This window comes from Mastigoproctus giganteus, chromosome 6 (genome assembly GCF_048544385.1).
Source record: "Mastigoproctus giganteus isolate SK-2022 chromosome 6, ASM4854438v1, whole genome shotgun sequence".
Lineage (NCBI taxonomy): Eukaryota > Metazoa > Arthropoda > Arachnida > Uropygi > Thelyphonidae > Mastigoproctus > Mastigoproctus giganteus.
The window spans coordinates 228,802,289-228,818,010 of record NC_143580.1 but is presented as its reverse complement, the minus strand read 5'-3'; the positions used below and the strand labels follow the sequence as shown (position 1 = coordinate 228,818,010).

At 38.5% G+C, this 15,722-nt stretch overlaps 1 protein-coding gene across 1 annotated transcript in view; it reads left to right on the top strand.

Moving 5' to 3' along the window:
• The window catches only part of Noc1 (Nucleolar complex protein 1), a 72,742-nt gene that overhangs the window by 40,791 nt on the left and 16,229 nt on the right, over positions 1-15,722 (top strand). Inside the window, exons 9-11 of the mRNA XM_090376452.1 lie at positions 118-315; positions 2,447-2,701; positions 14,067-14,246. Of these exons, the coding sequence (XP_090232578.1) occupies positions 118-315; positions 2,447-2,701; positions 14,067-14,246 (633 nt within the window). The remainder of the gene's footprint in view (positions 1-117; positions 316-2,446; positions 2,702-14,066; positions 14,247-15,722) is intronic.

The window sequence follows — 15,722 nt, the reverse complement described above, 5'->3', positions numbered from 1 at the left end:
ATTATTTCTTTGTTTGCTTTTGATACTTAGTTATGCATTGTGTGTATATACACATCTAAATGAGATTTATTAGTTCTTTGTGAAAAAATTTAAAATAGATCAGTACTTTTTGTTTAGTTTCTTTTAGTGAAACTTGTAAATAAGATTGGTGATCCCATGCCAAAAGTAGCTGCGCAAGTTTCCCACTTACTATGTAAGGTTGTTGACACACATCCAAATATGAAAGGCGTTGTGGTTCAGGAAGTGGAAAGACTACTCTTCAGATCCAATATTGCTGAACGTGCTCAGTATTATTCTTTGTGTTTTCTCAATCAGGTATTTTAAATATTTTTTATCTTTATTGTTCTATTGAATTTCTGTAATTAATATTAAAACTGAATGAATGTATACCATCCAAAACAGTTGTGGGAATTTATTTGAGCAGTATACATTCATTTTTTCAACTGAATCAGTGTTGTTCTTCTAACTTACATTAGGCTATTTTCCAGCTTATTAAAGGAATAAAGAGGCGATTAAAAGTTGAAAACAGGCAATAAAAAAGTCCAAGTTCAAAGGATGTTAATAATGAACAAATGAAAATGGAGAAAAATACATATGGGTGTATAAAGATTGATCCTGGTAGTATGTCTGTCCAGTGCATTCCACATATGCTCATTCTGTTTAAAGTTGGGAGGGTAAGCTAGCCAGTCTGTGACTATATCTTTGCATCCTCATTCAGCATGTTTCAAACTAGAGGTGTCCAACCTTTTTTTTGGCCAGGATCAAAACAGATAAAATGCTAAAGGTTGTGGGTCAGGCCACAAGAATGGATCCTTACCACTAATTATGCATTTTTAAAAATATAATTTAATTTTTCTTATCAACATTTATATTTACAGATTAATATTTTGTGCTACTTTTATATCTACTTGACAATGTGTATATATGCAGCATTTTGTGCAATGCTATGTTTGTTCTATTATTATTAATGTAATAAATAAATTATTGTTGTTGTTGTTTTTTTTTTTTTTTTGCGTAGAATGCTGGAATATGAAAAATCTTTATTAAAAAATCTTTATTAATTATTAAAAATCTTTGTGTGGGCTAGATGTGTATTATCTTGTGTTTTTTTAATATTAATAATTAAATGCAAAAATCCATTATTACTGACAGTAATAAATTCTTTTTATGGCAATACAGAAAAATCCCAAAGACTAAACAGGAGAAATTTTCAAAAGTCAGTGTGAAACTATAATTTGTGGCAAGTTTCCAGCATACAAGTTAGTGCAAATGCATAATTTTAGTATGCAGCAGCCTATTAAAGTAGTAAAAAATTGGCATCATTTAAGTATATCTCATATTGTGAAAACTTTTACAGACCTGTTAGTTTAACTTCTGTTCTGGGGAAAATAATGGAGTCGTCACTGGTTAAAGAAGAATTGCAGGATCATCTAGACAAGACTGCAGTAATAATTCAGACACAGCATGGATTTGTAAAAGGGAAAGTCTTGTTTGACAAATTTGATTGGATACTATGATGTAGTTACAAAGGAACCGGATGCAAAAAATAATTTTGATATCATATACTTGGATTTTAGGAAAGCTTTTGATACTGTTGCACATGGAAGACTACTGTACATGAAGCAGCATGGTATTAAGGGCAAGTTGTGTCGATGGATAAAAGGATGTTTGAGTTGGCGAAGACAGAGAGTGGTAATCAATAGACGCTGCTCTTCATGGACTGATGTTATTAGTGGAGACCCACAAGGTTCAATGTTGGATCCACTCTTGTTTTGTATATTTATCAATTATATTCGTGAAGGTATATCAGGCTTTATCTCCAAGTTTGCAGATGGTACAAAGGTTGGCAGGGTTGTTAATGACAGTAATGTCAGTGTGCTACTGCAACAGGATCTAGAAAATTTGGGCAGATGGGCTGAGATGTGGCGACTGAAGTTTAACAACTGCAAATGCAAAGTACTGTATGGGTAGAAGTAACCCCAGAGAAACATACTAACTGTGTGGTACTACGCTTGGGGTTGTAGAGAATGAAAAAGACCTGAGAGTAATTGTGCAGTCAGATATGAAGTTTTCTGAGCAGTGCAGACAGGCTGCCAGAGCAGGTCATGGGGGTATTGTCAGTGATATACAGGAATTTTGCTAGTAGGGAAAGGAGTTGATTATCCCTTTGTATAAGACAATGATCAGGTGTGCAGTAACCACACCTTGGTTACTGCATACAGATCTGGAAGCCTCATTTTAGGTAGGATGTAGAGTTGCTTGAGTGAGTACAGAGAAGTATGGTGAGAAGAGAAGTGAGTACAGAGAAACAAGATTGGTGATAAATGCTTCTTTAATTAATGAAATAACACCGTAATTTAACTATAAATTTTCTTTGCTATTTGTACCTTAATAAAACTAGTTAAATTATTTTCAGCTAATAGAATATTTTATCCTTTTTTTTTAGTTAATTCTAGATCGTGAGGATGCTGTACTTGCTGCCCATTTAATTAAAATATACTTCAGTTTTTTCAAAGCCTGTATAAAGAAAGGTGAGGTGGACACAAAGATGATGACTGCTCTTCTCACTGGAGTAAGCAGAGCATATCCCTATGCCAAATTGAAGAATGAGATTGTTACCGAACAGTTAGATACTATATACCGTGTCGTCCATCTAGTTAACTTCAATACCAGTGTACAAGCCTTGATGCTCATTTTTCAGGTAATAACATCCTCTATGCATGTGTGTGCATGCATACATTTATAGTGTTTTTAATTTAGAGTATTTTGTAATTTTGATTTCTATTGATATTGTATTGTCAAATGCAATTGCCAGATAAATATTGTTTATTTATTTTGCCCTTTGTAGATCAATATAGCAGGATAATTAGATAGGGAAAAAAGTGACACTGAACTCTGCAGATACTTAATAACTTATACTACAAGACATATGTACATATGGAATGTGTATTTTATGCATTGCAGATTAACTAAAATTCAGAAAAAATAGCACCAATGCTTCTTCCAGCCATTGTCAACAGAACAATGTGTTGGGACACAAAGGCAAAAAGAGAACAAAGAAATGGTCACATGCCACAGTTGAAATTAACCTGGGCCTGTGATAGGTTGTTCTTCAATATATGCAAGTTGCACCCTTTTCATCTTTAACCTGACTGATTGTTTGTTATTTGGTTTTTAGGAGCATTAGCAACTAAGGCCATATTGCTCCGGGGATATGCGGTGGTCATGGGCTCGGACCCCGGTCTAATCAAGAAGCATGTGCTATGCACTGCTGCTTCTACCCACCTGGCTACGGAGGAGCCAACCTGACTGATTGCCGAAGTCTAGAGCAGATGGGCAGCTCAGCTGTTCCAGTGAACTGTCCCCAGAAATTATTTTTTCTGTCCTTTTGCTCTGTAATTAGGCTCACTTCTCACAGGTAGCATAGCAGTTATAATTACCATCTTACCCAAAGTGGGTGGAAAATGCTGGGATTTGAATCTTGTCACTGTAGCAAGGAATTTTTATGGATTTTTTTCACTTCGTATCTGAATTAGTTGGTCTCAAGCAAAGATAGCAAGGTATTTTCTTCTTAAAACTTGAGTTTTTCGTCCATCAAAATAGGCAAATCAGCCAGAGAACACATGCAGTTTATGGACATAATACACATGTATAGATGAGGTTATCTTGTGTGGCCCTACTGTGCCAGTTTTTTTGTAGTTACACTCTGGGCTGCAGTGACATAATAGTGAGATATGTTATATCTCCCCAGTACAACATATCTCACAATCTGAGATATGTCTTTCACCATTTGTTGCCCATTTAAAGTGGTCTGGGTTTCAATCCTGTTGAAGGTTTGAGGAATCTCTTCTTTACTCAAGGCTGAGCTAGCTGATTTTGGGTTGAAGGAGCAGAGTGTTTCCTCCTCAGTTATTCAATTTCTTTCCACCTGCAGATTGGTCATGAACTGTTACAGACATAACAGACTGGAGCAGTATGGCTTAAGATGCTTTCACTGCTTAAAAACAAATACAGTAGTGCCCAACATCCAATGGTAATTCGTTCCACAAAACCCATTGTATGTTGAAAATATTGTAAGTTGAAACCAATAATGCATTGATTTCCTGTAATTCGTTCCTCAACAACACATAAAATGGGTATTTCTTACATGTTATACTTAGTTTTTACATTAAAAATGAGTGTTTTATAAAGATTATTTAATAAATAGTTAAAACATCTTAAAATAAAAAACAAACAATAACTGAAGTTCAGAGCTGATGAAATCAATGGTGGCATAGTGGTGGTGGGACTATATCAAGCATTAGGTGTCTTTTCAATCTTGTCTTTTGCTTGACTTTAGACAGTTCCTTGGCAAAGAAACTGTCCAAAGTCAAGCAAAGTGGTGTTGGGTGACAAAAATTTGAATTGAACAAAATCAAATTGTGACTCAAGAGATTGAACAAGTTTGGGATCATGGCCCTTGCATTATCCAACAGGAGCAGTTCCTACATAGGAAGCTTACTTTTCTCTTCACTGAAGGACAGAAATCTCCAAGCTCCCATTCACTGAAGACATACAGTATCCTGTAACCCAAGCCTTCTTGTTACTGCGCCAAAACACTCCCAGCTTGCCTTTGTTGACCTTTTGTTTAAATACTCAGAAGGTGTTGGAATGACACACAAGCAAAGACTTCAGCTTAAAATCTCAAGAGGCATTGGCACCCAACAGGAGAGTGAGCCTTTGTTTCATAGGCTTATGCCCAGGTAAACTAGCCTCATCCTTAGTGATGTACATTCTGGGCATTCACTTCCAGAAGAGGCCGGTTTTGCCAGTGTTAAAAACCTGCTGGGGAAGATAATCCTCCTGATCAACAAACTCTTGGAATTCAACTTCAGCTGCTTTTTTATCAGCACTCGATGTGTCCCCGTGCCTTTCAACACTTTTGATATTTGCCCTTTTATTGAAGTGTTCGAACCAGCCTCTGCTGGCTTTAAAGTCTTCAAAGTGCACAGCACTGCCACTGGTTGATGAAGCCTTAAGTTTTAGATCGTCATAGATCACAAACAATCGTACGAGTGATGTTCTGTGTTTTTTTTTTTTTTTTTTTTTTTTTTTTTTTTATGAGAACCCCAAACACGAGAGGTATTAGAACCTATAGTACTTAGTACCGTGCTTGGGTTGGAGGTTGAGAAGACGAAAGAAGATATTTGTTGACATTGGACTTGAACTTCTGTAGATTGTAATTTTCAGGAAATACGTATGAAGGAAGGTTGTTCCAGAAAACGGCAGTTGAATGAATAAATGAGGAAGATGAAAAGTTGGTTCTGTGGGTTTGAAGTTGGACAGTAAATGGATGTTGGCTGGTGGCGGCACGTGTTCGGACTGTTTTGAAAGAGAGAGCGGGAATTATAGAAGCCAATTCAGAAGAACAGTGCCCATGGAAGTATCTGTAGAAGAGGCATGCAGCAGAAACAGTACGTCTATGAGAAAGCGAGTGGAGAGACTCTGTTAGAGATGGATCATTAATTAACCTAACTGCCCTCTTCTGAATGGAATCAAGAAGCCTGAGAGAGGTTTTGGGGGCACCACCCCAGATGTGGGAACAATATTCCATGGCAGGGCGGATTTGCGATTTATACAGAGTGAGCAGCTGTTTGGAAGAAAAGTAACGCTGAGAACGAAAGAGAAAACCAAGTTTTTTAGATGCAGAGGAAGCAATATTTGTAATATGCTTGTGCCAAGAGAGATTAGAAGTCAGGGTAATCCCCAAAAGAGATATATCATTTTGCCTAGAAATCGGAGTGTCACTAAAGATAAGCATAGGAGCAGAAGAATCCTTTTTGCGAGATATAAGACAAGACTGAGTTTTAGAAGGGTTGAAATCAACTAAGTTGTCTTTGCCCCACTGGAGAATTACCTGAAGATCGGCATTTAAGGAATTGGCAGCAGATTTTCGAGAACTTGAAGCTGATTGAGCAGGACAAGGTTTCTCAAAATGGAAAGTTGAATGCAATGTGCTATCATCGGCAAAACTATGGATAGGATTTCCAGTCAATGGAAGAAGGTCATTGATATACAAGAGGAAAAGAGTGGGGGAAAGAACTGAACCTTGGGGGACACCGGCATTAGTGGAGAAGTTAGAAGACAGAGAGCCATCTACCATCACCCTCAGTGAGCGATCAGAGAGAAAACTGGATAACCAATTACTAAAAACAGTTGGCAAACCATAAGATGGAAGCTTGTTTAGAAGACCTTTATGCCAAACACGATCAAAAGCCTTTGAGATGTCAAGAGCAACTACTTGTGTTTCACCGAACCTTTCCATTGAATTAGTCCATAAATGGGTTACATAAGCCAGAATATCACCAGTGGATCGACACTGACGGAATCCATACTGGCGATCGTTGATCAGACGGAAGGTTTCTAGGTAGTTTAAGAGTTGGCGGTTAATTGATTTCTCCATTACTTTAGAAAGAGTAGAAGTAATTGCAATGGGACGATAATTGGATGGGAGGGATTTGTCACCCTTTTTAGGAACTGGCTGGATATGAGCAAATTTCCAAGCAGAAGGAAAAACACCTTTGGAATAAGAAAGTGAAAAAAGGCGGCAAAGAATAGGAGTAAGTTCAGGAGCACAAGTTTTGAGAACAAGTGGAGAAATACCATCGGGACCTGGAGCTTTCTTAGCATCAAGATTCATCAAAATCCTTCTGATATCCTTTTGACGGAAGACCACAGGAGGCATTGAATGGAGCGTGTTAGGAATGGTGGGAGGTGTTTTACCAAGATCATTAATACATGAGCTGGAAGAAAAATGGGATGCTAGCAGGTCAGCTTTATCCTTGGCTGAAGTGACAACAGAACCATCTGGTTTGGACAGAGGTGGGAGCAGAGATGGGCAAAAGTTGCGGCCAATAGCTTTGGCAAGAGACCAGAATGCTCGGCTACCATTAGGGCAAGAAGCAAGTTTTCTACTCTTAGCCTGTTCAAACTCTAGTTTGGACTGATTAATAACTGCTTTACAATTGTTGCGAGCTTTGGTGTAGGCAGAAAATGAAACTGAAGAATTAGAAACAAGCCAATTACGATATGCAACATTCTTCTCTTGGACAGCCTTAGCACATTTATTGGAAAACCAAGGTTTAGATAAAGGACGAGATTTTAAAGTGGAGTGTTGGATAAAGGATTCCATTCCTGCAAGAATAATTTCACTGACACGATCTGAGCAAACGTTGACATCAGAAGTTTTGAAACAGTAATCAGACCAAGGAAAAGAAGAAAAGAAGTCTCGCAGGTCATCCCATTTTGCATTCTTGTAATGCCAAACAATACGAGGTTGGGAATAGCCATGAGATAAAGGTTCCATTGGAGAAGAGACAATCACCAAGTTGTGATCTGAAGTGCCTAAAGGACCTCTCACTTCGACCTTGTACTTGGAAGGGTTGTTTGTGAGAAAAAGATCAAGCGTATTGGCTGTATGATTAGGATTGTCCGGTATTCTTGTAGGTAAATGAACAATCTGTGCTAGGTCATTAGTAATTGCAAAAGCCTCAGCATCTCGACCTGCTGGGTCGGTGTGACTAGAAAATGGAAGCCAGCTGGAGTTGCGAACGTTAAAATCACCAAGGAAAATTACCTCACTGTTAGGAAAGTTGGACTGGAGAAAGTCAAGTTGCAAAGAGAGGAAGTCAGAGCTCCAAGTGATTAGTGGAGTTGGGAGAACGGTAGAGACAACAGATGAATTTGACACAATGAGGTAGAGAGATTTTAAGCCAGAGAAGATCAAAGAGAGGAGATTCCAAATTGCCAAGTCTCTGACAGGGAATATCAGAACGGACATATGCACCAGTACCACCTTTGAGGCGAAAGGAATCATACAGCAAATAATTTGGACATCTGAGATGAGAAGTAGTTGAATCAACTGATAACTGAGATTCAGTCAGAAAAAGTACATGGGGTTTGGAAGACTGCAAGTGGAAATGGACATCGTTGAGATTGGAATTAAGACCACGTATATTTGTGAAATGAATTAGGAAGTCCTTGGGAGGTTTAGATCTTTTCGCAGATAAGCTTGCTCTATTATTTTGACAATTCATGGTGTATTCAATAGTAAGAAAAAGTGGGTGGGACATGCTGTATGAAGTAATGAAATTTTTGGATATGGCGTACATGTGGTAAGAATATACCCAGATCCTTGACATAACGTGGCCTCGACAATGCTACCCGCATACACACTACTCGGACTCCCTCCAGTCACTACCTGGCAGAGTAGAGGTAGCAAGATTATACACTAGCTGATCCGGAAGCCTCCTAGAGAGTTACCAATAGGTTTGGTCCGGTGTACTATCTAGCGGCCGGCCTGCGAACACCGTTTTAGAGCTGTACCCTCGAAATGTAAGGAATATTGGATCTCGCCACGACATTCATCATAACCTCAAAAATCATCAATCATACTGCATGATGGAAGAGATAGGGAAGGGTTGGCCGGAACTTAGCTCTAGAGACTAAACATGGGTTCCACCACTTCAAGCCTCCAATAAGCAAAGTGGTGGTATTTCACCGGTTGATGAGAGTCATCTACCACCTAGTACTGCCTGGTAACACAGAGGGGCGGCGTTCCTCCATGTGGTGTGGGCGCCACACCTCGACCCCTGCTTACGTTGGTTCACACCTGGGTGGTCACCCACCATGTACTTGTGCATGGAGGTTATACCCAGGATTACTAACAGCCCCACCATCGTGAAGGTGCAAGCAGAGGATTTGGCTGTCACAGACCGTCCGGACTTCGCCGAAATTGGGTCCACTTGACTTAAGTGTCACCCGAATATCAGTTCCATCAGCGTTTTAGACTCCCAGGTAGCAAGAACAGCTTGTCTGGCATATCTGAGAGAATGTCTGTGACAACCTCAAGGACTGTGCCACATGTTAAACAATAACATTGTTCAACGATAACAAAGACGCTAATTTGTTGAGAAAAATCGTACAAGTAATGAAAGTGATGATGAAAGATGAAAATTTCCACCCATGTATCATTCCAGCTGTATCAGAAAGTCATTGGTATCTGTAAATATCATTCGTCCTTAAAATTAAAATAAGAGATCATATCAAAGGTATATCGGTTCCTGAGAATATCGGATGTCAATGTATCATAAGTCGAAGCCCCACTGTAATAATAACAGCAGTGACATCATCTGTTTTAAAATGAATATCTATTCTGGTTGGACTGTAGTTTTATCTGTCATGAGTAGAGCTGCGCATTATCTGTTATGGTACTTTGACCTGGCGTCATGAAGCATTCAAAGCTTTTGCAGCATTTTCAAAAATGAAACATATTGAACTCTCTCATAAACCAGTCAAGTTTTCCCAGAACAAGTACAAAATAATGCTTTTCAACCAGAAATCAATGACTTTATATGAATTTTAGATAGATAAATACAGTGGTAGAACTGGACTGAAATTTCTTATAAACTGACCAAAAACAATTGCATGTTGTATTATATTGACGAGAAATTACAAATTAAACACAGAAACCAAATGAATTTAATTTGTAATTTCAGGTCCCGGGGATACACTGAAGCCTCGTGAATGCCTTTCCAGGTTAAAAAATTAAAATAGAATAATAATAATAAATACCTAGGGATGATGCAGGCTCAGCAGTTAGAGCACAAAGAAATCAAGAAGTGACTGACTGAAAAATATCATCAGAGACTCAGAAGCCTGCTGAAAGCAAAATTGAATGGAGGGAACGCAGCTAAAGCCATAAACACCTATGCAGCTCCAGTACTAACATACTCCTTTGGGGTCATAGATTGTACTAACACCGAGCTAGAGGATATCATGTGAAAGACAAGAACAGTGATGACCAAGAGCTGCCAACACCACCCGAAGTCAGCAGTGGAGAGACTAGCAATAGCTTAGAAAGAGGGAGGAAGGGGCCTGATAAACCTGATAGAGCAACAGAAAACAGCGATAATTAACCTGAAGGATTACTTTGAGAATAACACAGCACCACTCCACCAGGCCATAAGGAAGATAGATAAGTAGTATACCCCACTCAACCTAAGCGAGGAGCCCCCTCCCGCCCAGATGGCACAAGAAACAAAGCTAGTAAGATGGGCAAAGAAGACTCCATGGCAGACACTACAATGACCTTCATCAAGATCACATCGATAACATTGCTTCCAATGCATGGCTCACAAGCGGGACGCTCTTCCCCGAGACTGAAGGATTCATGCTGGCCATCCAAGACCAGGTAATCAACACCAGCAACTATAGAAAATACATTGCAAAGGAGACCGGAATGTCAGATGACACATGTCGACGATGCCACCTGGCCTCAGAAATGATCCAACATATCACCGTGGGGTGCAAGGTGATCACCCAGACTGAGTACACTCATAGACACGACCAGGTAGCCAGGATAATACATCAGAAGCTAGCAAGGAAATACCAGTTCACCAAAGAAAGTGTAAAAAAAAAGTAAAGTGCAGCCATTATCAACCCACTGCAGGATGGAAGCCTCCTCAACAATTCATGCTGAGGGAAATGGACCATAATCTGCCACGCTGGTCCAGTGCGGGTTGGCAGATCGACCGTATTCAGCAGTCAGGGGCTTGAACCCCGGTCTACTCAAAGAGCGTGTGCTACTGCACTCGCGCTCCTGCCCACTCGGCTACGGAGGCCATCTAAAAAAAGTGTACCATACTATAAGTATGAACCCCAGACAGTACTAGAGACCCGAACCCACAAGCTGTACTGGGACCGCACCATAATAACGGATAAGACAACAGACAGACCGGACATAACCCTTGTGGACAAGATGGAAAAGGCTACCTACCTGATTGATATAGCAGTGCCCAACACTAGCAATATTCACAAAACCCATGAGGAAAAAATTAGGAAGTACACGAACCTGAGACATGAGGTCAAGGAGATGTAGCATATGCAAAAAGTATCAACCATCCCAATCATCGTGTCAACCACCGGTATGGTGCCAAAGACTCTACATAGCAGCCTAGCAGCGATAGGTCTCCCAGAGAACTCCTACAAGGAACTCCAGAATGTCATAATCCTGAACACCTGTAGGATAGTCAGAGATTTCCTCGACCAACAGTAACACCAAACATTACAATCACCCTGCGTACTTGGTAGCAGTCACGGAGTGGAATTGCCCAATCAGGGAGAAATAATATAAGAGCAACAATAATAATAAGCGAGGAGTCCCCCCCCCCCCTGACAATGAGGCACAAATGAAGCTAATGAAGTTAGAAAGATGGGCAGAGAAGACACTTCATGGCAGACACTACAGGGATCTCCATCAAGATTGCATAGATAAAACTGCTTCCAATGCATGGCTCACGAGCGGGATGCTTTTCCCCGAGACTGAAAGATTCATGCTGGCCATCCAAGACCAGGTAATCAACACCAGGCACTATAGAAAATACATAGCCAAGGGGCACACAGTGGTCGATGACACGTCGACAATGCCACCTGGCCTCAGAAACGATTCAACACATCACTGCAGGATGCAAGTTGATCAACCAGACTGAGTACACTCATAGACACGACCAGGTAGCCAGGATAATACATTAGAAGCTAGCAAGGAAATACCAGTTGATCAAAGAAAGTGTACCATACTACAAGTACAAACCCAGGCAGTACTAGAGACCCCAACCCACAAGCTGTACTAGGACCACACCATAATAATGAATAGGACAATCCCGCACAACAGACCTGACATAACCCTTGTGGACAAGAAGGAAAAGTCTACCAATCTGATTGACATAGTGGTACCCAACACTGGCAACCTGCAGAAAACCCATGGGAAAAAAATCAGGAAGTACATGAACCTAAGACAGGAGATCAAAGTGATGTGGAATATGCAACAAGTAACGACCATCCCGATCATTGTGTCAACCACAGGTATGGTGCCAAAGACCCTACATAACAGCCTAGCAGAAATAGGTCTCCCAGCAAACATCTACAAGGAACTCCAGAAAGTCGCAATCCTGAACACTTACAGGATAGTCAGAGAGTTCCTCGACCAACAGTAACACCAGACATAATAACTACCACCCTGTGTACTTGGTAACAATACCCGTCACGAGGTGGAACCCCCAATCAGGGAGAAATAATAATGCAATTAACTGGCTTTTAGGTGTGTGGAGCTTGCATGATAATCATGGAGACTTAGATGTTTTTAACATCTGTATGGTGCAAGAATACTCATCTCTTTTGGCCCTATGTATATATGACCTGGTCTTGGCGCATTATAGTCAAAGCTGCTAATGCGCCAATAAAATCTAAATCAATCAATCTTTTGGCCCTGTTTAAAATTTTCTTTTGGTATTTCAAGTCTTATGTTTCATTTTAAGAAGTCTTTATACAGGATGCTTTTTTTTGGAACAGAAAAGTTCCTATTAAGAGAAATAATTGCACTTTTCTTCTTCACTATTGGTATGCATATCACCTTTGAACAACTGACAGTATGAGCTAGCAGGCAAATGCCTTTTTACATGGGATGCAAAAACACATATTTATTCCACAATCTACAAATGAGAAGCATTTTACATAATGCAATAACATGCTAATATTACCAAAATTAATTTTTGTGTTTTTATATATATCTTTTCTCTAAAGAAACAATAATAGTAAACATCCTAGTTCCTTTTTGCCAGTTACTATTGTTATCAATATAGAATAATTAGTTCTTGTAGTAATTGTCCTAAGTTATATATTATCCACAATAAAGAGAACATGCTTTTTTTCATTTCTTTGTCAATATATATATATATATATATATATATATATATACAGTAGAACCCGGATAAGAAGTTTTCCAAGGGATTGGAGGTTTAGAACTTCTTAGAAGGTGAAAATGATCTGAGGGTATGAAATGATAACTACACAAATAAAAATGAAAAGATACACATACATAAGTTAAAGATGATTTTTAAGTACTATTTCAGAATTTATAAATATTTTACTCTGCCTATTGGAAATATTTTTAAACTGAAAATTTCTAATTGCCTAATGTTATGTTTAAACCCATTACCAAGTTGGAAGGATGTGCTCCTTTGGAGTTTCAACATATCTTAAAAGGTCACAATTACAATAAGACAGAGAACAATCCACTAAGTAATTCAGAACTGTTCAGAAAAATCAGAACTTAACGGCAAATGCTTCACTGTGCTTCACGTAGTTGAAGCTATCCAATTATGGATATCAATGAAAACAATTGCAATATGTTACTTCCATTATATCCAAATTTTTATACTAAGCAGGTTTTAAGGTTGAAAGCATCAGACTACAGAAAATTGACTAATTGAACAAGTTAGTGCATAGCATAGTTTTAGTTCGTAGTAAATCACCAAAGTAGGTAGCATCGTTTTTGTGATATTGTGAATGCCTTCACAACAAGTTGCCCTGATATTGAACTACCTAGAATAAGCAACACTTCAGCACTGGATTCTTGAATGGGCAACACTTTGCCAGTGGATTCTCGGCGGATACCATCACCCCAGAACCCTTGAGTGGTGGTATCCGCCGGGAATAAGTAATTAGTCTTCTCGGTGGTTAAGTGTTGCTTATTGTGGAGGTAGTTCAATATCAGGGCAACTCATTGTGAAGGCATTCACAATATGAGATGTAAAAAACGATGCCATTTCATCTACTTTGGTGGTTTACTACAAACTAAAATGATGCTTGGCAATAACTTGTTAAATACCAAATGTTTATATTGTTTAATCTTTTTTAATATTAAAAATAAAGAATTTCTATATTAAAAAAATGTATTAAGTAGGAAAACGTCATTATAATAATACACTGTGTATTCTTCATCACGAACTTTTTATACGGGAAACTTCTTAAGAGGGAAAATAATATATTACAATATATAGAGGTGAAATTGGGACTTGAGAAACCACACCTACTACAGGGGAAAATTTCTTATGCGGGAATTTCTTATCCAGGTTCTAACTGTTTTTTTTTTTTTTTTTTTTTTTTTTCAGTTTTATGCTTTTCGAACAATTATGTTCGAAACTATTTAAATGCAGTTTTCTAAATTTGGCTTATATTATTGCATTTAGGTGTTGGATTCTAGAAATGAATTGACAGACAGATTCTATACAACCCTGTACAGAAAAGTTCTGGATCCTCATTTAAGTTGTTCTTCTCGACAGACAATGTTTCTTAATTTAGTGTACAAAGCTTTGAAAAAAGATATTTCTGAACAGAGGGTAAAATCTTTTGTGAAGAGACTTTTGCAGGTAGGATAGTCAACTAGATAAGTGTATAGGAATTTTCATTGATAACACCACTCTGCATGGTTTTCGATGTTTGTAAACGAATAGCTGTTTTAACTCAGTTTTTTACACTAATTTCAGAAATGTTATTAATTTTTTTCTGTCACAGATCGCTTAAGTTGATGTTTTTAGTTGTATTATTGAATGTATTAAATTAGAAGTAAATGCTGAGAATTTGTAAACTAAATCTTCATGTTGGCAACACTGCCTTCAGTCATTTGTTTCTTGATTGAGAGCTCCACACAGCAGTGTTCATCAGTGTGAGCTCAGTTTATTTTTGAGGTTATCATGTCAAACTTGTGCTGAAAAGTGAGTAAAATGTCTTCACGCAAGTGCTTGAACAATCAAAACTTTTTTATATATATATATATATATTTGTGTGTGTAGTCCTCAAGCAAAGATAAAATATTGTGTATTGTTCTTATTTTTAACATGCCTCTCACTTTAAAGTCAGCACAGACCAACCAGTCATGTTCTTCATACTTAATATTTGTCAACAACTTCTTAAAGTTTTCATATGTTTCTTTGAAATGCACAGAATGAGCTACTGGAATTGAGCCATATTATTTTCCATTGTAGAAACATGCACCTTTGAGACTCCTCTTTGTTGAGTCAATAAAAAAATCTCCACTGTGTAGGATTGTAATTCATTCCTTAATAGTTCATTAAGTCACTTATATTACTGCAAAATACCATAAAATCGTCCTCAAAAATGTAGAGGACTAGTTCTTGTTATCTATGTCTGTACCATGAGAAAACATCCCATGTGATAGAAGATTTTTTGACAAGTTTAGAACCAAGGAGTTCTGCAGATTTCTTTGGTAACTTTTAATTTCTTACCAGATCATTGAGTTCATGCTGTGAAAATAGTTGAGGGTTAGACTCAATGTCTCCAGGTGTATAGACCAGTTTCATCTTCAGAAGTTTCACTTTCAGCACTCTTATTTGGGTTTTTTTTTTTAGGAGCATTAGCAACTAAGGCCATATTGCTCCGGGGGTATGCGGTGGTCATTCCCTGACCTTTTCGCATCCTCCGTATTTGGTGGTCACGGGCTCAAACCCCGGTCTAATCAAGAAGTGTGTGCTACGTACTGCTGCTCCTGTCCACCTGGCTAAGGAGGCGCCTTCAGCACTCTCTGCTGTTACATTCTTCAATATAAGTGGAGGGTATGGAATTGGGAGATTATCTCCATGTGGAATTAGTCTAGTGCAGATGGAATATTATGATACACAATGCCATTCTTACTCTTTGCATTGTATCCCTCTACATTAACTAAGCAAAAGTAACAGTAATCACAGTGGTTAGTAGGCTCCTGCCAAATCATGGGAATTACAAATGGCATAGACTGTTTTACCATTTTTCCACAGTCTCGATGCTTCAACACAGGTTCAGCAAACTTTATGTTGATCCCAGTGTTTATCTTGGTCACCAAGTTTCAC